Source organism: Phlebotomus papatasi, chromosome 1, assembly GCF_024763615.1.
Source record: "Phlebotomus papatasi isolate M1 chromosome 1, Ppap_2.1, whole genome shotgun sequence".
Lineage (NCBI taxonomy): Eukaryota > Metazoa > Arthropoda > Insecta > Diptera > Psychodidae > Phlebotomus > Phlebotomus papatasi.
Genome location: NC_077222.1, coordinates 6251572 through 6277277, shown reverse-complemented (window position 1 = coordinate 6277277; position 25706 = coordinate 6251572). Strand labels below are relative to the sequence as shown.

The 25706-nt window shown below is 34.7% G+C and overlaps 1 protein-coding gene across 1 annotated transcript in view; it reads left to right on the top strand.

Moving 5' to 3' along the window:
* Window positions 1-2269: 2269 nt before the first annotated feature.
* Window positions 2270-25706, top strand: part of LOC129798607 (headcase protein) — a 243585-nt gene continuing 220148 nt past the window's right edge. Inside the window, exon 1 of the mRNA XM_055841833.1 lies at window positions 2270-4232. Coding sequence (XP_055697808.1) covers window positions 3451-4232 — 782 coding nt within the window. The 5' untranslated portion in view covers window positions 2270-3450. The remainder of the gene's footprint in view (window positions 4233-25706) is intronic.

Here is a 25706-nt window from a genome sequence, read left to right as displayed (position 1 = left end):
CCTTCAAACAAAGCAAATTTTCTCTTTGTTTACAAAGAGCTAGAGTAAAGTGATATAATTTGGAATTAGTGTTACAAGTTGGACAATTCCCCGGTACAAGTTGGACATGGCTTTTTTCTTGATAAATACAGTACAAAATTTGTTTTTAAACACAAGAAACCAAATTATAAAACTAAAGCATTAAAAATATACAAATAAAAACGAAGTACTAAATATATCAAGACAAAAAGCCCTGTCCAAATTGTACCATTGTCCAATTTGTACCACTTTACCCTAGTTCGTCATTTTTTAGCCATAAGATAGATAATTATTAAGCTCATGAGACGAGATGAGAAATGATAAATCAGCTCTTTGCAAACGAAGAGAAAATTCACATCGTTTGAAGGTTCACTCCCCCATGCCTACATTCCCCTATTTAAATTTTAAGATATCAAAACTATCTTAAACTAGTTTAGAAAATTATTCCACAAGTTCGGAAACTAAACCCCAAAAAGCCTTTTTGAAATGCTTTCTTTTGTTCCCTCTTAAGTCCCCATTTCCAGGTTTTAGGCTTCATTCCTACTTTGACCAAGTCAAGTACGATAATTTTGAAAAACCATGCTGACAATGAATTAAAAAAAATATTATTGAAACACCTTTATAAAACAATTTATAAAAAATATTTTATTTATTTATTTTAAATATAGTTTTCAAAAGAAAATATTGCCAAAAAAATCTTCTGCAAAACAAATAGCGCGGCAAAGCTTTTCCTTTGGGTGAAAACTCTTAGCATAACTCCGCTCTGTGCGGCGTCTCAATACATAATGAAGGTACTGTTGGTGAGAGAGTAACCCAGCTGGCATGATAGCATTCCCTCCACTTTCAATTTCCCCTCATTTTCCCTTCATACTTCGCGTGTTCAAACTCGAGAATGCTTTTCCCCTCTCTCGCTCTCTCCCAATCGGCCACTATCTCAATGGAAAATGAACTTTTTTAAGGAAAAGTCAGAGTTAATTTTAATTGATCATCTACAGGCTGGAAAATGTGGTATAGTAGCATGAAAAACAGCTAAAAATGAGAAGAATTTTTCTCAGTCCATTGCGATTGAGCCAGATTTTTCTCATCATATGGAAGTCATTATTTAGCGTAAACAGAGTGTGAGTGGTTTGAAGGCGAGATAGGCGGTAAAAAGGATCATAAATCATGATTTTACACTTGTTTCGGGGTGAAAAGTCATGTGGATGATGTTGCAGGAAGTCACTTTTTTTCTGATGGAAAGCTTATGGGTGGCAAGTGCGAAAATTACGCAATTTTTGGTAACGTTCGTGACGGAAATTGCTGAATTTTGAATGTGGTTGGAAAATGACAGTGAAATTGCACTTCAAGGCCAATCAGAAGCTGAGAATGGTGATTTTGCTGGAAGAAAAAGGTGCCCATTTCGGTGGGGGGTGAAAAAGCACGCGAATGAGCCATCTTGCTCGCACCCAGTGGCCCAGACGTTCCCCATTGCAGTTGAAGGTGCATGAGAGTGAAAAGCTCTGGCATTGGCAATGACAAATATTGCGACGATATGCAAACGCATGCGCAGGTGAAAAGTGAAAAAAAAAGGAAGCGGAATTGCTGAGGTTGGATTTTTTAGGGAGATGTTTACGGTTTGCTGGAAGTCAAGGTCCTAGTTCGAAAAGGGGGGATCTTTGGGAAAATTTAGGGTCCTAGGGTTGGTGGGTAGTAGGTGCTTGAGGGGTTTGGAAAGTATTGCTGGAAAAGCTGTTAGAAGAAGCCTAGGGGGTGAAAAGCCGGCTACGGGAGGGGTAGGCAATAAGGAAGCTGGCAAGGCGAAAGTTCAGAGGGGAAGACGATCCCTTCCCGACATCTTCGGGCAACGATGCACCACCACAGGCGAATAGCACGCGATTCCTTTCATTTTCATCGTCCACCAATCGTCATTTCAGGGCCACTTTCCCCTTCAATTTTCGCTGCGAGACCGGCTTTGGCATCAAATACACTCCATGTGCACAAGAGAGAGAGAAAGACAGATACAATGGAGTAGTAGTTGTATCCTAACCTCACCAATGCACAAATATCTTCAAATGAAAAACACTGTCGCGACACTATACGCGTATAGGGTTGGTATGTGTGTGGTAAGGGGATGAGTATGCGAGAGAGAGTAAAAACCGAAAATGATTTCATGCTTCCCATTCCGCCATGGAGCATATGTGTGAGTGATGCAAACACTCCTGCATCATCAGCTTTTCCCAGCCGTTCTTTATAACTACATATACATGTAGCTGCCGCAAAATTACTTCAGTTTCGTTTTCGCTTTTCGCCGTTCAGTTCAGTACAGAGCGAGTAGCGATAGTGATCGGTGCGCGTGTATTCTTTTCACATAACAAACAACTCTTATAGTAACTATATTTCATACAAAAAAAAAATAATACACAAATGAAGAGAAAGATAAAAAATTAAATGTATCATAAAATTCTAAAGAAAGTGTATAAAATTCTAAATGAACTCAGAACTACCAGTGGAAGTTGAATAAGAAACGGTTTCAGATTTAAAGGAAGATGAAAATCATATTTTAAGCGATTTTGACTGTACTTTGCTACATCCCAACAAGAGAAAATTGTCGCAAATGCCGGTACAAGTTATTCGCTGAAATCCAAAACTTCCTCAAAGTATCTGAACTCCTGAACAACTCAACTTTGAGTATTTTTGAGTTATTTGTGAGATGAAAACAGACAGAACATTTTCTAATAAATTTTCATAAAAAAATAAATAAAAAACAAAAGAAAGAAAATAATAGTGAATTTGTTGAAAAAAAAAGGCAAAATAATCAATATTTCCTTTTTTTTATAAAATATTTGATATGACGAAGGCGATTAGGCGTAGGAACAAAACAAAAATGAACTAAATAATGACTGTGACATTCAAAATATAGGAAAGCAAATTCTACCAATTTATTGAAATGTTCTCAGGAAAGTGTTTTTTGAGTGATTTTTGAACAGTAAATTCTAGTAAAAGAAAAAGTTGCCGTATTTGAAAAAATAAAAGTGAACTATAAATGATATATAGACTAATATATCCTCAATTTCTTAAATGTTTTGATATAAGACACTGATCTTTACCATTTATAAGTATAATATAGAAGTCACAAGTATAGTGTATTTGTAATTATAGATTTTTGTACTTTTATACGGTTTTGTACTTTTATATGTATAACAAACACTATCAACTTATTGTAAGAGACACTGTGTAAGAATATCCGTGCTGGACATTTATTTTTTGTGTGTGATTCTCCCTGAAGTGGTGAAGTACAGGCCTAGGTCTTATCACCCGGAGAACCAATTATAAGTGAGGACTAGGGAGGTTTGTTTTTTTTGGTGAGTGTTGTGTTAAGGACCCGCTACGAAAATAGCTACCCTAGCAGCTGCGTTCCACCCGCTCCAGCATCAGCACTATCCGCTGCTTGCTATGGCCCCGCGGAGGAACAACGGAGCCCACCACGCTTCAGTGGTTGAGATGCACAATCTCCTGGGCATGGACCCGGACAGTCTCGATGCAGTGCCCAATGGTAGCCCAGGGGCAAATTCAGACCCAACTTCAGCCCTCCGGTGCTGTGTGCCAACCGGGGAGTGCTTGAAGGCTGGGGCCCTGGACCTAGGGCTTATCAGTCCGGACGATATTCGCGAGTGTGTCCGTGTTGTGTGCAACAACGAACACTGCACTGCCGGTCAGTTTATGCATCGCGAGTGCTTTGAGACTTGGGAACAGGGGGTTTTGTCCTACCTGAAGTCTATCGGTAGGGCCCGGTCCTGGTCTGAACGTCAGCGTCAGCAGAACCTGTGGACCAAAAAGGGGTATGATTTGGTGTTTAAGGCTTGCTCCTGCAAGTGTGGCAGAGGGCACTTGAAGAAAGACCTCGATTGGGTGCCACCGGCAGCACCCGGTACCTTCGGTCGCAATGACGACGAAGCCAGTAAGAAAAAGAAGAAGCGCAATCGCAATCAAAAGCCTATTTTGCTAATCTCAACTGGCACGTCAAATGCCTACCATCCCAATAGCCAAATCAATGGCAATGGGATCTTGGCTACTCAGGAGATACGTGGTCGTACTGGATCACTATCATCCAGTAATGGATCCACTTCGCCTCCTGCTTCGGCATCCAGTGAGCTCAGTGTCTCACCAATTCACAATGGCAATTCCGGTGGGAAAAAGCAGAAATCCAAGATTGAGATCCACTCTGAACGGGTTCGGTAAGTAAAACCGCATTTTAGATACCCAAATTACGACCAAATCATCAATCTCCCTCTTCAAAGTCTCTATCTTGAACAACCATACGATATAACATGTGCAAATATTTTTCATCATATTGCTTTGGTCTAGAAGAGTATCACTAATTTTTTTTCATCCTAATACCCTTGATGGAATATCTTGATATACTTTTCCCCCTTGATATTTTGAAGAGAAAAATTGCGTCGGCTTCTGCGTACGCTTGAGTTTCCTTCATTTCTACCCTCATATTCAGGCATCGACAATCTCACAGCCTGTTCGGTAGGTCAAGGTGAATGAGAGGAAGGAAAGCCGAAAGTATAAATCCATGAGAGATAGAATAGGCAATTTCTTTCCCTTTTTCTTTGGTCTTCCCAAGGAAAGGTAGCATTTTCACGGCGCGTGTCTTGAAAATGACTAAAAACTAAATCCAAGACAGGGGTTTCCCCAATTATCAAACAAGGATTCTCTCTTACCTTTAGGGTTAAAATTGTCAAATCATTCATAATAATCACAGCCATAAGATGACTTGTGCTGGAAAAAAGCCTTTTAAATTAAAATCTTTGAATTCAGCATAAGGGAGAGAGACTTATAGTAGGTTTAGCACCCTTAGCACCCCAACCCAGAGACCTTGAAATTTAAATTACAAAAGGGGGCTTCCCTCGAAACCGAAGTGTCCTGAAATGAGGAAAATGCCGAATACTTCCCAACAAGTCTTCAAATTACTTATATTTAGGCGCACCCCCATTTTTGATTACCAGAGGGATATATACGAACGAAATACAGAGGGTAAACTTCGTTGGAGTTTCGTGACTCAGAGGGTGGATTTTTTTCCACTAAGAATGGAAAAATACAGTAGTGAAAAATAGGAAGTCATTTTAGTGGGATTTCGAGATGAAATTCCTCACGAATGCCGACAAATTCACCGGTATAAACTTCTTGAGAGTACCCAGGTTTACTTCACAGCCGGTCTTCCCCTTCGTGCTGATTACCTCACTTTGGAATGTGAGATAATTAGCAATTACAGCAGATAGTCACTTTATCGCATCGTGCCATGACGATCTGCCTGAGAATGAATCCATCTGTTCAGTTCCAAGTTCTCCTCCTCAAGAAGAAGACTGTGAGAGTGTTCTTTTCTCAGAATTCCTCTGTGTCTTCAGCCGGTATACTGCCACCAATTATAAATGCCGGCTGATCTATTTCCAGCTCATTCCCGGATTACGACACAATAACCTCTATGTCCTTGAATCCTGATGACATTATTTAGTTACAATCTCTGTGATCCTCCTCCGGCTAATACCTAAATGTGGCATCCCCAAGAATCTGAAATAGCATTCACAGTGATCTCTGTGCTGCGCTTCCATCAAAAGATTTGAGCTGAAAATAGATGGGTCTCCTTCAGAGGAACCTCCCTCCATGCCAATTGAAATTGCACGCAGAGTGCATTTGTGCAGATGAAATTGAGATTTGGCGTGCAAGAAGTGCACGAAGAAAAAGTTAAGAGAATTCTATTTGAAGGCTCACGGTCGATTCTCAGTGGTTTTTCTTCTTTCACTCTGATTTCTTCATTTTCACACACGCAGAAATATTTGTAATTCTGCTCTAATTGGATTTTATTTTTATTCTTTTTGCTTTTCCCTCAAACAAGAGGATTAAGATTAACCAATTTTCTATTTCAAGGGCTTCGCGGAGGGGCAAAAACTTCTTTGATGCGTGTTTAGTACAATGTTGCTCTATTCTTATTTGAAATGAACTAAGGAGGTTTGAATTTCGAAATGACTTGAGTTCTAACATGATATCTAACAAGATATTCTAGACATTGTTGACTCTAGGGAACACTACAGAAAACTTTTATAATTATACCTACTGGGAATATTTATGAATAGAAATTTGCAACATCATTTTCTTGAAGGAATATAAAATAAAACTTTAAGGTTAAACTTGGGATTTGAAGAAGCTAGAATGGTCAGCATGTTATACGGGCTTCAGACCTAAGACTTAGCCATCTGGCTTAACTTCTCTAATACCTAATCAGGCACGATTTTTTAGAAAATTGTTGTTTAGGATTGGATTATAAGGGCAAATGATTCATTATATTCTGAAAAATCAATAAAATTGCTTGTTATTTAGATTTTTGAGACCTTCGGGAACTATGCTAAACCTCCAGTCTGAAACCGGCATTACGGATTAGTTTAGGTTTGTACAACAACGAATTCCAGTAAATAACTAGAGGAGTTTTTACCGAAAACCGATAAGTAACCGTAGATACGGGTAATTTTGCACCCCTGCTTCTCTGACCGCGGTGTCACATATAAGATTAATATTAATATAAAAAAAAAGCCGGAAAGAGAAATGTATAGAATGCAAAGTTTCAAATGGAAAATCACGTGTGTAAGAAAGAGTACACTCTAGTGGAGTAATACGATGAGTAAAATATTACTCTTTGTATAATTGTTTTATAAATCGTATTACAAGCAATTCGAGCAATTTTCCATGCGTGCCAACTGTCATTCGGTCAGTTTTCGAGCGATTCTATTGCTGCCAACTTTGAACGCAGAGGGGAAATGCGAGAGAGAGGCAAGATAAAACACTTTCTATCTTCTTTTGCCATTCTCGCAGTTCAGAAAGTATTAATCTTAATATTAATCTTATATGTGACATGGTCATGAAGCTTTTTTTTTAAATTCTAGCACTTGAGGATGTCTTAAGTCCATAAGAGCGATTGATGATGATCTAAAGACTATCTTTAAATGCCAAAATTAAAGAAAAGCTTACTAAAATAGGGGTGCAATATTACCGTCACTGTGCGAAGTCACCCGTATCTACGGTAACCCTAGGTACATAAAAAGACTTTAAGAAAAAGCCCTGATTCACCGTTTCCATATCCCAGAAAATATCACCTATCACGAAAATCTGGACCTTCCATCATTTATTTAATTATTATTTAAAAAAAATATCAGTAAAATAAATAATGTAATATGAATTTGTTGTAACAAACAATAATTAACTAGAATTTTTGTCTATTGTGCAGAATTTTTGCTGCCTAAAATACAATAAAAAAACTAAGAAACATAAATTATTAAAATATGTAATTATTTTTAATTTAATTCTACTTTCAATTATGAATATATGTATTTTGTTTTTCACAAAAATATTTTTAATTTTTTTTAATTTTAATCAAAAAGTACTGTTGTAATAAAGGACGTACACGGTACAAAATTTTTCGATACATATTTGTTCCAAAAATTAGCTCGCACGCCGAAAATTTTTAGAACAAATTTTGCACCTTCTAGGAGAAACAAAAAGACACCCAATGTTAGTAATGAATTTGTTCAGAAAACCAAAATCGAAGCGAGAAAGATGCCAAATTTGTGGCATTTTTCGAGCTACAATTTTATAGTTTCACTTTTTTTTTAATTCGATATTCCCGAGATTCCCTTCCTCTCCTGCTGCCAACACTTGCATAGCGATGCTTCCATTAAATACTATGCTATCTCAGAATGACAACATTTCAGGAGAGCCATTTTAAGTTGGCGATTTTCTATGCTGCCTGTGCAAATTTTTTTCGAAAAAATGGAATATCTCGTTACCCGGACGTCGGATGACCACCAAATTATCACCAGTTGTAGATCTGGGTCCCAGGAACAATATATCTCTCGGAGTGATAAAACGTTAAGTCGACTTAGCATAGTATGGAATGGAGCCGTCGATATGATTTTGTAAAGCACGCGTATGTGTAAAACACTGTTAAGTTGACTTTTATTTGATGTTCCTTATAAACTTTCGCCACCGAAATCCATCTCGACTGAAGTATATGTCTTAACTGTTAAACGAAACGGGGAACTCTTTTAAATTACACAAAGTCGTTCCCGATAGTAGGAACAAAATGTCTATATTCGAGTCCAACTTTTAGGAACAAATTTATATAAAGCAATACCGATCCAAATTTGTAGATATTCCACCGTATCAAAACGGTTAAAAAAAACAATTTGAAGAAATAAATGTCTCTTGTAGGTAAAAATTCGTTCTAAAAAAAATTGTTCCAATATTTTGGTCAGTATCCAAAAGTCTTTACCATGTACTTTGAAGGAAGAAAAAAATCATCTACTAAACTAATACGATTTTAAAAGCTAAGGTGCCAATAGTAACTTTATGCCCTAGGATAGACTTACGGTTTAAGCCTAAAACAGGCTTAGTGGGAAACTGATGGTAAAGTAGTCTTATCAAGGTAAGCCTAGCGCGTAGGTCTGTCCAAGACATTAGTAAATTCAACGGAAAGATCAAAGTCATTTGTGTTTATAATTCCTAAATCGTTAACTGTCGTAGTTGCGGGTGACTTTCCCTTCCAGGGGTGACTTTACCACGTAACAAAGAATTTTTCTTAAAATAATTTTGCAGAACACTCAAAGTAAGGCATTATAAAGTGCAAATTCTTATAAACTGCTTATAGCGCTCTTAATACCACCCGTCCCACCCATACTGTGCGTCCGCCGCCGTCTCAGCGTTATTGGCCAGCCTCCAAAGCCAAACAGCGGAAATGTGTCTTCTTAGGCTGTATAATCATTTGTCGTAGCGATCTTTTCCTTACATACAATATGTTACCAGGCAGAGAAAGACTTGCGATTTTAATAGGGAACTATATGCTTACTAAAAGTAAAGTGACGCACTCTTAAAGGGTTAAAGAGCTCCTATAAAAATTTCAATACAAAAGTCTCATTATAAACCTTTCAAAATTTTATTAAAAGACTTGTTAAAGACTTGGTTCTATAAGGCGGTTATTTTGTTTCTTGCACACCCTGCTTTTCGTAAGCTTTTCTTTAATTTTCCCACTTAAGGATAATTTTGACTTATCGGACATGGCAGTTGGTATCGATCTACCATGTCCAATCTTAAGTGCTAGAATTAAAGAAAAGCTTACAAAATTATGGGATTGATACATCGAACCGAAGTGTTTTATATGTTTTTTTTAATCTACCTTATTCCTAATAACAACGATCTTAAACTCTATTTGGTATCAGTTTTATTGTTAATTATATAATTCTAAAATAATTATGCATATGAAATCTTTTTAATTTCCTTAACCAATATTAAAGATCATTTTCAGCATGGCTGCTATCACCTAATATTCTATTGACTAGTTTTATCATCGTAATAAACATAACTAAAATAGATCAAATAGCAGCCCAATATTCTAGTAAAGTTATAAAAGCAATTAGTTAAGTTAAGTATGGTTGCACGATATAGCTTCGCAATAAACTTCCTAATCAAGAAGTTCTCTACTTACTAATTCAATGATGGATGAATAATCGTTTCCACTGATGTGCTTACCCAAGAACAATTAATTAGTGAGTATCTTAGTACTGTTCATGTTGGAAATTCCAATGGTTATACCTTCGCGGAACGCACTGGATGCAGATAGAGACAGAGATCACTAAATCGCTGTGCGTGAAGCTTCTGCAAGATCATCGTGATATCATGCGACAGGCACTTCCCATCTATTTTGCGGTGCCCCCCAACAGATTAAAAGTAGTGAAGAAATTAGAGGCGGGTGTGATCTTGTTGTGTGATTAATTGAGTGCGTAGAGATTTTGCGATGAGGTATGCATGTTTTCTCACATGTGCCTGGGTGAGAAAGATTAGAACTTAGGGGTCTCGGACGAGATGAGAGTCTCGCCACAGTGACCGCATCCAGCATAATTCACCGCATGCAGCGACTGCATAATTTCGATTTCTTTGCGCGCTATTGAGCCATGCTTGTGCCCTTGAAAGAGGCAGCCACCGGTAGCACATATGCACCAAGTGCATGCATACAATTGCATCGCGCCATCGCGTAAATGGCCGCTAGTGCAGCGATGCATCTCTTATGAATCGCGAGGTATGAGTGAGAGGGTACCATGTGCAGACAGTGTCCCCTCTCACTCTTGACAGAGATTTGTGTGGGCTTTGCTGATGGCCGGAGTTGCGTCAAGGCCATGCTTGGCTGTGCATCCAGAATGCATTCACTAACATACATTCAGAAAACATTTCCCATCCCTGACGGCCCTTCCTCAAGACACCCATCTCTCCTTAGAAGATGCTCATCGTGTGGACCATGAGTTTACCAAATGGAAGATTTCTCAGTGCACTGCGAATAAGTCAGCGGCAATCTTCAAAATAACTTGTATCTTAACATCCTATCGCTATAATCGGGTTATGATATGACATGATACTGACAGAGGTTTCATTTAGCACATGATTGGTCTAGACAACTGGCGTATTAAGTGACTAAATAAAATAAAATATCGGAATTAATTAAAGAATATAACTTCTTTATCGGAAATATCAGTTTATGAAGGGGACGGGGGGGTTGCCGAAGACCGGAAGTCAATATCTCATCCCGTTTTGCTTTTATTCGAAAAAATAGACAGAATGTGACGTGACTTTTCTCTAAAGCTAGAATATTAAAATTTTGCGAAAATATCATACAAATTTGTCAGAAGAGCATTGATTAGGGATTAATGGGGCAGATTCAAACATGCATGACTTTCGAAAGTATAAAATTTTGGAATAATAAATTGATATTATGGGAAAGGTAGAAAAAAACAAACTGGACTTGAATATAGTTCATAAGTCTTTTGCAAATAAATCTTGAAAAAATTTCAGCTGTCCCAAATTGCCCCACGCTCCTTTTGAACTTTGAACACCTATGCTTATATAGGAAAAAAGTAGATTAATTACCGAGACAGTTTATTTCTATTGCAATGTAATCTTTACAACGTGCCTGTTTCGGAAAAATCTGCTGTTCGTAGATCGATCAGGAGCGCCTTCGTCGAAGTGTGGATGCCTCTTCCATGTTCCTGGAGTTTTTGGGCAAAGGCGGTGCATTTTTATTACGTTATATCACAGTGAAAATGTCTTTTTCTAGACGTTCAGATCTTTGCACCGTTTGGGTCTCGAACTCACAGCGCTGTGAGTCAAGGCAAAAGCCAACGCTCTTGCCTATTGCGCCACCGAGATCCCCAGTAGAGTAGGGGAGACTGGGGCAAGAAGTCACAAAACGTATATTTTATTTTTTTACGAGCGCTTCAAAAATTTCTAATTAGCGCAGTTTTATAGGAAATTTACCACTCTACAACTTTGTGAAAGTAATTTTCCTCTATTTTGTAAGCAAATACGTTTATTGAGCCGAATTCTAAAAGCTAATTTTGTGACCATTCTGAAAAATGCTGGGGCAAATAGTATCAGAGCATGGGATATTACCACATTTTGCTTCGCATCATTATGGGTTTACGTAAATTAGAAAAAAATACTTAGAGGACATAATTTCATAGAAAATTTATTCATCTAGACCTTTGTAAAACACCGTTTTCTCTATCTGAACGAGAAAAGCGTTTTTCAAGCTATTTTAGAAAAAATACACAAAAGACTACAAATCGTTTGACCAACCCAAAGAGCATTTTCTGACCAATTCGAAAATTTGACAAAATATTGTCGAAATACGCTCGACAGACTCAGAGATTTCGATTTAATTTCGTCGATTTGGCCAAATTTTGCTTATTGGGAATGCAAACAACAAGCGGCGAGACATGGTAATGGCGTTTCTTCTCGCCGTGAGACTTCAGAAATTTGCTTCGCTTTTTGTTACTTTTTGCTCTATACCTTTTGTTACTTTTTACCCCAAGTGGCAATTTTTAATAAAAAGATTTCTGGAGAGTAGAATATTTGAGAAATGCTAAAACGGATAGTGGATTCGTACTCAAGGAATCCAAATCATTTTGGAAATATTCCCAAGTGCATCAATTTTGGAAAATAAGTAGGTAATAATTGATATGTCTTGTAAGGAAAATATTTCAAAAACAGGGCTAAAAATTTCGATATTATTTATTTTCTAAATTACTTGTTCGAATTCTAAGAAACTTACGACATTGAAGAAGGTCTATGGAGGCTCTCTAGAAAAAATTTTGAGTCGCTATTTTTTTATATTGGAAGATATTGAATTTTGAATTTTTCGATTTGTGACTTTTTGCCCCAGTCTCCCCTAATGAAAAAAACGTCATTTTATTAGATACGATAAATAAATTCCAATATTTTGACCAAACTAAAAAGACTTCCCTGCCGAACAGGTGTTCCTGCTACCTTAGAACTCACTCAGGACCTATTTGATTTTACAAATACGGAAAGTTATAAGCTCACGGACCCCAGCCATTCATTACACATTTTTCAAGAAAAAGTGAACAAAGTGAAAGGTCGTAAAGATCACATCAGAGTGCTAAAATAAATAATTAAAATGAAAATCCCCAATTTACATTGCAAAAACAGCAATAATTTAGGATGGTTACGTACGCTTTAAGGGTTCGTCATGCAGTATTTGTTTATTGAATTTTTATTGCATAAGCATACAATGGATTTCCATTAAGATTTAATACCGACAGAGCTACCTCGAGATCAAGTTTATCACAAAGTATTTTTGCCTTCACTTTTTTGTAGCATCTCAGATGGAATACAATTAAAAAGCTCAATACACTCCAATGCGATAAAAAGCTGATAACTCTATAGCAATTATTGCAAGAAATTGAGTTTTCTATTGAAGATAATTTTCCTTGTGCTTTGAGCTTAAGGGAAATTATGGATGATGTCTTGGGTAAAAAAAGGGCAAAATGAAATATTGCAACAATTTTGCAGAAATATTTCGCAAGTAATAAATGAAAGTGGAGAAGATGGTTAATGGGGGAATGCTTTTTTTTTAGTATTCCTATCCTTCCACTTGATATATCCCATTGAAGTGAGAATTGCAGTGATGCAGAAGTGGCTTCAATGAACAAATCGGTTTGTTCATGTGTGACTCTCTCTCTCTGGTCGTTCAACGAGGCAGGAGAAAAACCGCAAAATTATTGAACATTGTCTGAAACAATTTACAGCCATTTGTACTTGTTAATAGCAAACGGCGCGATGCATTTTAACATACTGTATACATTTAAATTGTATAAAATGCACTTCATGCAAGTTGCAAATGCGGCAAATGTTTGCTCAAGGGCCACATCGCGACTTGTTGCAATTGTAGATTTTCGCTGGAGTACTATGAAGATATGGACAAGCAATTGCATATTGGGTTTATCTTTCTGGAAGTAATTAATTTTTGCAAAAATAAATGAGTATTTCGTCAAAAATTGGCAAGGAAAGAATAGCACATTTTCAGGGAGTATGAAATGTCAGTTGTAATTTAAATTTATTGCAGCCAGCACGAAATGTGGCCATCACATTGAATTTACCAAATTGACTTTCCAGTGCTCTTTTTGCCCTGGTTCACGAACACTCTCCCAAGTACTTTGGTGTCTCCGAAAAAAATTCTTCTCTATACTGAAACATTTTATTTTTGGGGCCAATATTCAACGGCCCGGCCCAGAGGCACTTGTTTTTTTTTCGGTTTAAAGTGAAAAAACTATATATATATACATGCAATATCAAGGAAGATGGCAAAAAATGACTATCGTGCTCCAACGGAAAAAGAAATTGCAGATGGTGCAATGTGCATTTTTGTCGTGACTCCGCAGCTGTGAAGACATCTCGGGACTAAGCGTGAGCGATGAGCCCCAAATGCGGGCCAAATTTGGCAGCCACAAACTTAAAACAATAATTAATTCGCTTCACCAAAGTGAACAAACTCGCGCGAAATGTGCGTAAAGGAAAGAACTAATTAAATTTTATTGATGGACACAATTTTACGAGTGTTGCATTTATTGCTCTCAAACATTTCACACAGCATTTTCAACCCTACTAAAAAAAGCATTTCTGTACCATTCCCTTCCCAAAGATGGTGTGAAAGGCGAATCATCCGAAGGGAGCTATCTCGAGATGCACTTTACATCACAAAAACCCAGACAATCCCACAAAATTTTACGGATTCCCTGAATATTCTCATTCCCATGAAAATACGAAACACTTAACACTTCAATTGCGATTTCATTATGAGGTTTTAACTGAAACTTTCTTTTACAATTTTAGCAATATTAACCCCAACACTTTTCGGTTTTCAATTAACAATTTTTGGGTATTTTGAGGTTTTGAGATTGATACATCTTCAAAAGAAACATTCTTATGTTGTTCAGAATATTTGCAATTTAACTGGCCAATATTCTTTACAAAGAATATTGTTAAAACCATTATCCGTAAATTTTCGTAATCGTACCGAAACGTACAAAATAATATTTCAATTTTCTAGCTGTTATAAATTAACCAATTTGCATCGGGCAATACTACTTCTAAATTGATCGCATAGCGCCACTATTAAGCTTAAATGTACAGTTTATTTCATTTATCCAAAATATAAACAGCATGAGGGAGACTGGGGCAAAAAGTAACAAATCGAAAATTTCAGAAGACACTGAGGCTTTAAATTTTTACCATAGCGATCATGAACCTCCTTAATCGTGTAAATACAAGAAACATAAACACAGAATATTGAAAAAATGAACCATTAAAATAAGGTATGTTAAGCATGCAACGTCCATGAAGGTATACTTATAGGATCGTCATCCCAAAATAAAATGATTTTTTTGACAATTATTCGTCGCTTACATTTTATTTTTTGCAAATTATTTTATTTTGAGGTTATTTTGAGGATCTAACCTTCATGGTCGATACTTGCTTCACTTACCTTATTAAACGTTGTTCTCAGAATATACATTTTATTTACAACATTATAAGTCATTGTACAAATGAGCAGTAACAAAAAATTGAAACAGTGATATTATCGTCCAAATTTTGGAAAAGGGAAAATAAGGGACTTTTTATTCAATATGCAACAATTTTAAATGTTAAATATAGAAATTGGACCCATTTTTGTAAAGATTAAAGTTTTTTACTGATCATAATTACATATTTTACTGCTCATTTTTAATTTTTTACTGCCCATTTTGATTTTTTACTGTTAGTTTGTTTTTTGCCATATCAGACTTGACCAATTTAATTAAAAAAATCAAAAAAAAAAGAAGAAATCTTTCTCCTGACCAATTTCTTTAGTACATGACCGTTCCCAAATGCTTCTGCATTATCGACTTTTCTTTGTGTTGGTTTCTGTCCCGACTGTTTTTCCCAGTCCTCGTCATGTTCAAAAACCACCAAACAGAAACAAGACAAAAAAACGATAATGCAGAAGCACTTGGGAACAGTCATTTACTAAAAACAATGTTCATTAGAAAGATTTTCCCTTTATCATTATTAAGCACGTCTTTCTCGTTAAGATGTTAAGATAGAGTAAAGTGGTCTTAGGTAAAGACCAAAATAAATAAATAAAACAAAATAAAATTTTATGGACAAAAGAAAAAGAATATTTAAAAAAAAATTGGTCATGTACAGGTACTTAACCGATTCATTACCGATTGCGACCGATGCAATCGGGTTGGAAATTTCATGAACTCTCCAAAAAATCCAAATTTAACCAAAATAGGCCCTCCAAAATGGTTTGACCTTTGACCTTCAAAATCCAATATAGAGATTTTTTATGTCATAGGTATGTTTGGACGAAGTGTTCACCTAGACCATCTCCAAAGCATATCCAAAAATAAAAGAAAACGTAGGAATCGTTTTCGAGAAAAATAAAAAAAAAACATGGTTCTGGAGGAACTGGAGGGGGTAGGGGGGGAATAAAAAAATCTAGAGATGTCGTTTTTTTTATTGGGGGTCACTGAAGACTGGGATTTGATATCTCTTAACATTTAAGCTCTAGGACGGTGACAAGTTAAAAAAAAGTCGATTATATAACTGCTCTCTCTTTCGGTTCGAGCAGTAAGATAATAATAATAACAAAATAAATAAAGTGTCCATTTTGTGACATTTTCCCCAGTCTTCCCTAGTTTTTACTGTACTAAAATGTTGCGTTTTGTATCATAAAAACGTTTCAAAGCAACAAACATTTCAACCATTCAAGAACTATAACGTTTGAAAGCAGATTCTGAAATATTATATTATTGAATAAAAAGATAGAGCACATTGTTTAAATTTTTAAACCATTTCTTCTTGTTTATTTTCTAATTTTTATATTAAACTGCAAGTTTTCGTAAGTTTTCGTAGGTATTCTTTATTATTTGTATTTTTTAATTTTTGAGAAAGTTTTTTCGTGTTTTTTTCCAATATTTTGGAATTTTTGACTTTGAAAATTTTTCTGAAAATTTTCATTTACATTTATTCGAAAAATTTCCTTCTTGATTCAGATAAATTGATAGATATAATTATTCAGCAACAATGTTTTAGAGGTATAAATCAATTAAAATGAGCGAGTTTATAATTTTATGTCCATCGCCGTCTTAGCTCTACTAGTAAATCCTATGGGAAAAACGGGGAAAACAAGTACTTAACAGTTTGTATTTAATTGTTTGTTTATGGTCAAAGAACATTACAACTTTATGGTTTTATAAACAACATAAGATTACCTTAAGGCCCAAATAGTCTCAAGCTCTCGTGAATATTTAGCCCGTAAAATTTATCGATTAAAGATCAGAGATATCGGATAAACAATATCTAATCCTTAATGCTCAACTCTCAGTATGTAAAACCCAAAATAGACATAGGGATCGACTTAGGGATCAGCCCGAAAAATGAGGATTGTTGTCGATACACTCACGGATCAGCCCATAATTTAGAGGATCAGGTTGATCTTCTAAATTCATGAGGTCTAGTGAAATTACGGGGATTAGGCGACATCAGCGCCAGTGCTAAAAATAAAAATCTTCAGTTTGAGAGTTTTTGGGTACTTTTCGAAATGTCAATTGGGTGAAAAAACATGGAGAGTAATGATACGCAATACCGCAAGATCTTAAAATGCATTAAGATTGGAGTAAAGACAAGATCAGAGTACTCCATACTGTACGAAAAATCCATTGATGTTGCACTTAAGAAGCCTTTCAGCAATCAAAGTGTGGAGATTTAATAGAAATTTACGCTGAAAACGCTAATCCTTGATCCTAAATCCTCAGTGTATGATAGTTTGGGCTGATCCTTTACCGCCAAAATTTACAAGCTGAGTATTCTCTAGGATCAGCCTGTGTCTATTTTCGACATAAGGGCCTTGACAGACTTGAGGATTTGCCGACAGACGGTGTAGCGTAATTATATTCGACATAATGGTTAAACTTTATTTCCATCATTTTCCACTAAATCGTCTCTCGGCTTAAGTCGTAAGTGTATCTAGGGTATAATAGTCGAAACCAAGTATTCTCAAGAATTAGCCTGAGTCTATTTGAGGGTTTAACAACATCGTGTGATCACTAGAACTAAATTTTTCTCACTGCGTATAATACAGAGGAAAATTTTAGGCAATAATTTGTAAAGTGACTATCTTTGAAGTAATATTCTGAATGATATTTTTCAGCTTATTTTGAAAGAAGGTATAATTAAGTTGAACTCAAGTGTACTAATAAATATACAATACTTCCTCTTAATCTTCAATTCACAACCACGAGATTATTCCTGTCAAGAAGTGGAAAATTTATGAAAATTTCTAAACACTCCGTAATTCACCATCCTAAATGTTTCTTTACACTTGTTTTCGCAAAGAACCTGTCTTCTTGGTGCTTTCCCAATTGCCAATTGCTCAATTGCTGCAAAATTTATTTTCAATTAAACTTGAGCACACAATAAAGTGGCTGTCTGAAACTTCAACGTGAGCTTTTGCGCTCTCTCGAGAGCTTACGGCAAATATTAAATATTTTCAGAATTGTCTGCTGTATTGAGATGATGTTATTTTTATAAACTGACAAAATGCGTGGGGGAATGATTACAAAATTCAAGTCAAGAGTATTAAAATTTATGTAACTTCAATAATATAGTGAAACAAGAGACAGTGAAAATGTTGAAAAGGAGATTATTTCTTCTGCCTTCTCTTGTTTTTCCATCTTTCTTGCCAAAGGAGAATGGTGGTTTTATTAAAATTATTGTATCGATTGAAGTTTTTTGGTGGCAAATCTCCGTGGGCAGCACAAGAACTGGTTCTTCAACCTTTTATATCATTTTATAAATGCTATTTTAGCAACATATTTCCCGCCTCAATATTTGCACATTGTGGTGTATGGCAAAGGTTGAAAATTCACACGGACATAGTAAATCAGTTTAATACTAGAATGTGGAGAAAAAAAAGAGAAAACATTTCTCCTTTATAGTGAGAATATTGTGACAATGTTTGGTAAAATGGTATTTTCACAAACTTGTCGAAATAGAATTTAAAATTGAATTTATCGATAGAAGTTGAAGCAGAAATTGTTTGCTGGGGGTTTGGTAAGATAGGGAAGGACTCCTTGTTACCCCAACAGTGATGAGAATAACTTTTCCCAGAGTCCTTTAGGGTGTTTTTCCACAGCACGAAGGGAATTTCCTGCCAACAACATCAATTCGCTAAATTTGGTCAAAATACAATTTTCCCTCCCAGCACCTTCTTTCCTTCATATGCACAAACATATTGATTGATATCTCCTACACTCACGCAGAGATTGTGAATTTTCGTGTTGGCGTTAAATGTTAAAGGGTTGGATGTCAATGCTAAAGAGTTATCAATTCTTTTGCTGTACATGTTGTGTGAATAACACATTCTTATATATCTTGTAAATTTCTGACACTCCCTATCCTGTGATTAAATATTTAACTCTTTATTAGTGAAAATGTAGAATGTCGCCAGTGTAAATAATTATAATTATCACCTCTTTCATTGCACTTAACTCACAATCAAGTTGACTCAACCAGGCGTCTCCATCTCAGTCTTATCAAATTATACTTGAATTTTGGGGAATTTTGTATGTGTATTAGAAATTATAAATTTCTACAGAATTCTTGAAATTTTCAAGAATATTACAGAGGGTTTTTGAAGTATTTCAGCCTGATTTTATAATATCCCAAAGGAATACAAATTGTAATTGAACTATACTAAACTTTTCAGTTTAGTTCTTGGATATGGCAATATCTATAATTGCAGAAATTGATAGCTCAGAGAAAGCTTGAAATTGCACAAAAAGAATATGAAACCGAGAATTAATTATTGTTTTTTAGTCTTAGGATATATATGTAAATGTTAAATTTATAGCATTCTGATTGAAACAAATTATTATATAGATATTATTTCTATTTAACGTTTCCTTGCCAAGATTCCTAAACTTTTTTCAAGGGGGAGATATTTGGGTGAAAATGTGTACACTACTTTCAGACACTTCCACAATTTGTATGGAAGAAGCCTTCGCACTTCCAAAACTTTGCACCACTCTCTAAAATAATGCAATACTTCCAGCACTTCTTGCACTTCATGCACTTCTCATACTTAGAAATCAGTATTTTTTTTTAATCTGATGAATAATCTAATTAGGAAAACTTTTAAAAAATCTCAAGAAATTAATTTTCACACATATTTATAAAATCTTTCTCATATTTTGATTTTCCAGCTACAGATGAAGGGGTATCAACATATTTTGAATTTTTCCTAATAGACTAGTAAAGCTACTTTTGGAAAATAGAGTATCTAAAAAACGTAATTTCGTTTGTAATTATTGAAACTGTGCTGAAAAATCTGCAAGAGTCTAAAAGTACGAGTGTAACAACTAACTCAGCACTTCACACGTATCTTCACTTTTTATTAAGCTTGATTCTCTTCCTGGTTTCATAATCCTTTAAAATTAAAAGGGACGGTTTTTGATGATTGGCGTATTAATTAATAACAATTTTCTTAGAAACTGTAAGAGAAAACTGGTTCTGCAGATTAAATATGAACCAACATAATGCATTTTTGGTTTACTTAAATGATTTAGTTAAAAATATTTGCTAAAATGCAGCGAATAATTTTCAAAAATTATTTCGGGCTTCCGATACGCCGGATAGTCTCTCGATCTGAGGAACACTGACGATCGCTGGTACTAGGAATCAGGAGAAAAATGCCCACATTTATAAAGTTCCCGTTATACCGTAAAGTGAAAAAATGTGGTACGCATGTAACGAGCTTTTAAACACATCCAAGCTTTTCTAAATAGCGTATTACGATATAATTATTGTTTTCCATCATTTTACCCACTTATACAATTGTTATTAGACCTTTTCAAGAGTAGTCTAATATAAAATATTACAAACGCATCTTTTCGTCCTTCATTTGGTAAAAGTCCTTAACAGCATAAATCGACTTCTTTGAAGAATTCTTTTGGCATGATGAGATGTGATACACTAAATAAAACCTTTCCAGTATATGCAAAAAGGTGAACAAAAATGGTGGAGGTGACCTATGGCACACCCCTTAAGGACATTGGCGAAAAAGTCCCACCAATTTATGCGATCATCCTTATACATTTACAATAACTTAGAAAAAAAATTATATCAAATTTATTCAAAGTTAACTGCAAAATTAAAACACAATTAAGCTATAATAAATTTGTGTGTATTTGCTCTATTTATTGTCATAATCGAACTTAACAATTTCAACAAACCTTTTCAGTTTGTCGCTCGAATTAAAGATCTTAACTAAAAGTAACATACTCTGAAAGAAACGTAATTAGACAAAAAAAAATTTTGGCACTCCCATTTCCAAAGACTTCCAAGCACTTCATTTTCACCTGTACACCACTTCCGACCCTCTCCCCCTTGCTTTTTTTATTCTCTAAATTATTTAAAATCGTATTCTTACTTTTGACTTGTTTGAATAACCTTTTTAGGTTATTTAATAAAATTCTGAAAATCATTTTTAAGAAGTATTTGATTTAAAGGGTAAAGTGATACAAGTTGGACATGCCTTTTTTTCTTGATAAATACAGTAGAAAATTTGTTTTTAAGCACAAGGAACCAAATTATAAAACTAAAGCATTACAAATATAAAAATAAAAATGAAGTACTAAATTTATCAAGACAAAAAGCCCTGTCCAAATTGTACAACTTTACCCTACTTTTTGTTTTTTTTTTAAATTTCAAATTAGTACTTAATTAATCAAATATACGTCTATGTCGTTAAGATAAACCTATAAACATTAAATATTATTGTTAATTTTAATTTATTTTATGATCCTCAATTTATCATAATTTTAAAAACTCTTTAGTCAAATGATAGGAAAATCCGAACCTAATTTTACCAATAATTACACTGAGAAAAAAAGAGGCTGCGATTAACATTTTTTCGTCATAACCTTAACACTTTTTGGGTGTAAAAATATATCAACATTTTTTAATGTTACTTTTACACCTTTTAAGGGTAAAATCAACATGAAAGAAGGATTACTTTAACCCATAATACACCTAAAAAGGATAATATTTACACCGTTTTCGGATCAATACTGCAGGGTAAAATTATCATTTCCGGAATGTTATTTTGACTTTTCCGGATTTCTCTCACTCAGTGTACATTAAACAGTGTGACGTAAGGGAGCGCTTTCAGGCTTCGCACAAACTCTGGATTCGAACATTTCATATTTTTCCCATGTTCCTTTAATGAATCTAACTCATTTTTTTTCAGGAAATGTGTGACTTAAGACTAATTTTTAAAATATATTGCCGAAGTGTCCAAGACAAAGTTGTGTGCGAAGCCTAACAGCCTTTCCCTAGTTACTTATTTTATGTTAGTTAGAAGGAATATTCAGAAAAGCAGGTACCCGTCCCTGGTTTCTCTATTTCCTTAATTCCAATTTTTTCAGTTCTTTTTTAATATTTTTTTTAATACTTAATTGTTTATTATATTTTTTCTTTATTTACAAATATAAGAAGGATGACCTTAATTTTGTGAATTGAAATGAACATTAAACCCTACGCGTTAAAATATTTATTAATGATTATAATATAATTTGCACTCAAAAGCTCTAAAAGAAAATTTAATTTGCTAGTTTGTCATCGTTCCATTTACCATTCGATTTTTTATTAGTTAAGGTGAATAAGAGGACTTACTATTGGATAAGAACCTTTCATGTCATTTTTTATGGATTGGTCATATGAATCACTTCTTGTCATATGAATCATTAGAATATCGATGGTAATAATAAAAAGAAGTAAAAGAAATTGAATAAAATAATAATTCTAGTAATAAATCAAAGTAATATTTTTATAGTTTGCAAAACAGTTGTGAATTGAAAATCGAAATTTCAATGTTAAGCAATTTGTGTGGCCCACGATCCTTGCGACAGTGCTCAAGTACAGGTAAATTGACTTCTTAAGTATATTTGATGAAATATTCCTCGAAAACTTTCAAATTCGCCTAAGCTGCAGTATTACCCTAAATTTTACGCTTTTATTGTACCACCAACTCCGTATGCAAATGCAGTCATTTCATATTTGTCGCGTACGCTAAAATGCGAAGGATTCTCTGTGCCCATTAAAACCTCCATAGCACCTGGATGGGTGGGAGTCATGTGGGAATTGGTGGTGAGACAAAATGAGACCATAAGTGGCTTCAAAGAGGCGTGAGAAGGATATTTGATATTAGAGAGAGTCACTCCAGTAAATGTAAATTCATGGGAAATAATTAAAATTTTATGATGATTATGTTCTCTTGGCATTGCAATGCATCGCAAGAGGTGTGTGCGCGCCTTTTAGTGCCATCATCCGAGTGAAAATGATTAAAGTATGGTGAAAGTGTTCTTGCCGGCTTCACACAGAATCTACCCACCTGACTGCACATTAATTCCACTGAGACCGACTTCTGATGACGCTGAAGAGACTCCTTTGAGAGTGTTTAAAATATTACTGAAAGTCAGTGACGATGAAATGCTCTGGCATGGAATGGTGCAATTCAACAAGGACTCGGTGTTTGATGTGCAATTAACAGTCAAAGCAACACTTAAAAAATTGCAAAAAGCCTTTTTGTTATAATTGTTAAAGTCCTCCGCACAAAAGATTGCTTTTTGAGTTTCTTTGTTGAGAAAGTAACAACAGGAAGATGCCACAAGTGCTATTTTCTTTTAACTCCATTCTCCCCATAACTCTGTTTTCCCAACGCATGTTATCTATTAATGCCCGCTCAAATTAACACATTAATATCTGCTACAATTTGCACAATGCATTAAAAAAAAAAAGAATTTTATGGGGTTTGTTATCAAAATCTCAACACTGCTGCCTTTATTTTTACCAAAAGTACTTCCTCCTGAAAACATGTTCTTTCTTCCCATTATGCCATTTTCCCCCCAAAACCAGTGACATAATAGTGGTGTAATAAAATAAATAGAGCACAAAATTAACGAAAAAAACAATGGCAATGTCAGAGAATAGCACCTTCATGGGTAAGAATACTCTTTTTTTTTTGTTTTGAGGGAAACAAAATAAAATGAGGAAAAAATAAAATAACATAAAATATTGCAATTAAAATGAGAAAGAATTAACATATCAAGCCATACAGAGACCTAATGAATAAAACAAGTCGTTCCAACTCACTGAAATTCACATTATCACCGCCAAAATTACAATTAATTCAAGGCCGCGAAAGGAATGTTTTCAATTTTTGAATTTTCATCGATGTTTGCCCAAAATGTTAGCATTTCGTCGTTTGTATTTGCAACTGTTCTAACTGAATTCTGATTATTATTCAGGAGATGATATTTTTTAGTATACAACAATATTCTGCTGACTTGAGGTATGGGGAATCAAGTTTAATTGCTCAAGTACGTATGTAAGGTAACTAAAGTAGGGGTCATCAGGTTAAGAAAAATGCACCGTAATCTAGAGAGGAATGATAAGTTTTCGACACTATCGAATCGACAGTGTCGATAAATCTGTATCTCGTAGATTAACCCATTCAGTCAATGTACCAGAAATACTTGAGATAGAATGTTCATATTTTGGGATTAGTTTCCTACAGATTAATAGATGATTTTTTTCAAAAAATATTTTTTTTAACTATTATGGGGGCGCGGGGAGCTTGTGTCAAACACACGTCTTAACGGTCACTGAATTTAAATTCTGTGGATTAATTCATTACAAACTCTATTGCTTTAGATAGAGTAACCATCCAAGAAAACAAATTGGCAACTAGAATTCAAATCAGGAAAAGGAAAGAGGCAAATTTTAATAAATTCGACGGGATGTCGAATTTTCCGTCTGCCATTTTGAACAAAAATTTTGTATGACCTTCCGCTAGGCAAGAAAACAATAACAAAATGTATTTTCATCTCTGTCGGAGTATTTTTTCCAAGTAATTGAAGAACTAAAGTTACTAAAAATCTATTCCCGACAGCAATTCGAGTATCAGTTGCCCAGGAATAAATCATCTTAAATCACTCAATTTGCGTATGATGTATAATACCATGGTAAGGAATGGGTTAAGTGAATGTCGCCTTTTCACGCTTTGTTTGGCCATTCATTGTGACATTATTAAAAAAATGTGACTGTTTATAAATATCTATTTCAGTTACAGGAAGTCGTTCTATCGTTTAAATTTCTCAGAATTGACAGTCGATAGTATCGAAAATAAGTTATCATGTCACTCCTGCTTTGTGACCTTTGAAAAATATCTAATTTAGTTACAAAAAGTGCAGCTATTGAAACAGAATCGACAGTCGATACTATCGATAAAAAAGTTATCATGTCACCCCTGTTTAAATTTAAAACAAAGCTCTGTACACAGCAAAATCCATTGCGTAAAATAGTTTGTAAATGTTTGTGAAGTTACAAAATGTTCGTAAACTGTATGATCCACTAAAAAGTTCGTAAAAGTTTTTTTTTACTTTTTCACAAACATTTGTTCGTACATTTTTATATGGCAAAACTCTACGAATAAATGACAAATTTTTACGAACATTTTTCAGTATTTTACGAACATTTACAAACATGTTTCGAAAAGAACGAAAATGAGCGACAGGTGATTATGAATATCATCATGGATAATGTTTGCAAAAAATGTACAAACTTTTACGAACTTTTTAATGAGTTGTACGATTTATAAGCATTTCGTAACTTCTCTTGGGTATTTACAAACATTTACGAACAATTAACAAAATATTTTGTTCCGTGTATATCAATTTTTTCTTGTTTTTGAATATTCCAATTTAAACTTTATTGAATAGTTAATTTTCTTAAAATGTCGACAAAAAAAATGATTTTGTAGATTAAATGTGAACAAATACAACATTATGTTGCGTAAGGTACATAATTGGTTAAACGTACTAAATTTTAAGAATCATTTTATCTTGTACAGACGATCGTAAACAAGCCTGACAATCCGATATGCACTGGTGATATGAGCTCTTCTAACAAATTGTCATTTTTACCATCTTCTGCAGTTTAAAAGAACTATTATCCTTTTAAGGACCTTCAGTTTTTTTCTTCAGAAAGAATAAAGTCAGTTAAATATAATCGAAATGATCTTTTAAGTATAAAAACAACAAAAACAGCTTTGTGAGTCCAGACGTTGAAAGAATTTTAAACAAATTAATGGATAATTTTATATACGATGAGATATCACCAATAAAATTAGTCTTAGAAACTGGACAATTATGATTATTCAATAATTTGTGAAATGACCTTGGCCTTGACCTTGACTGATGCTA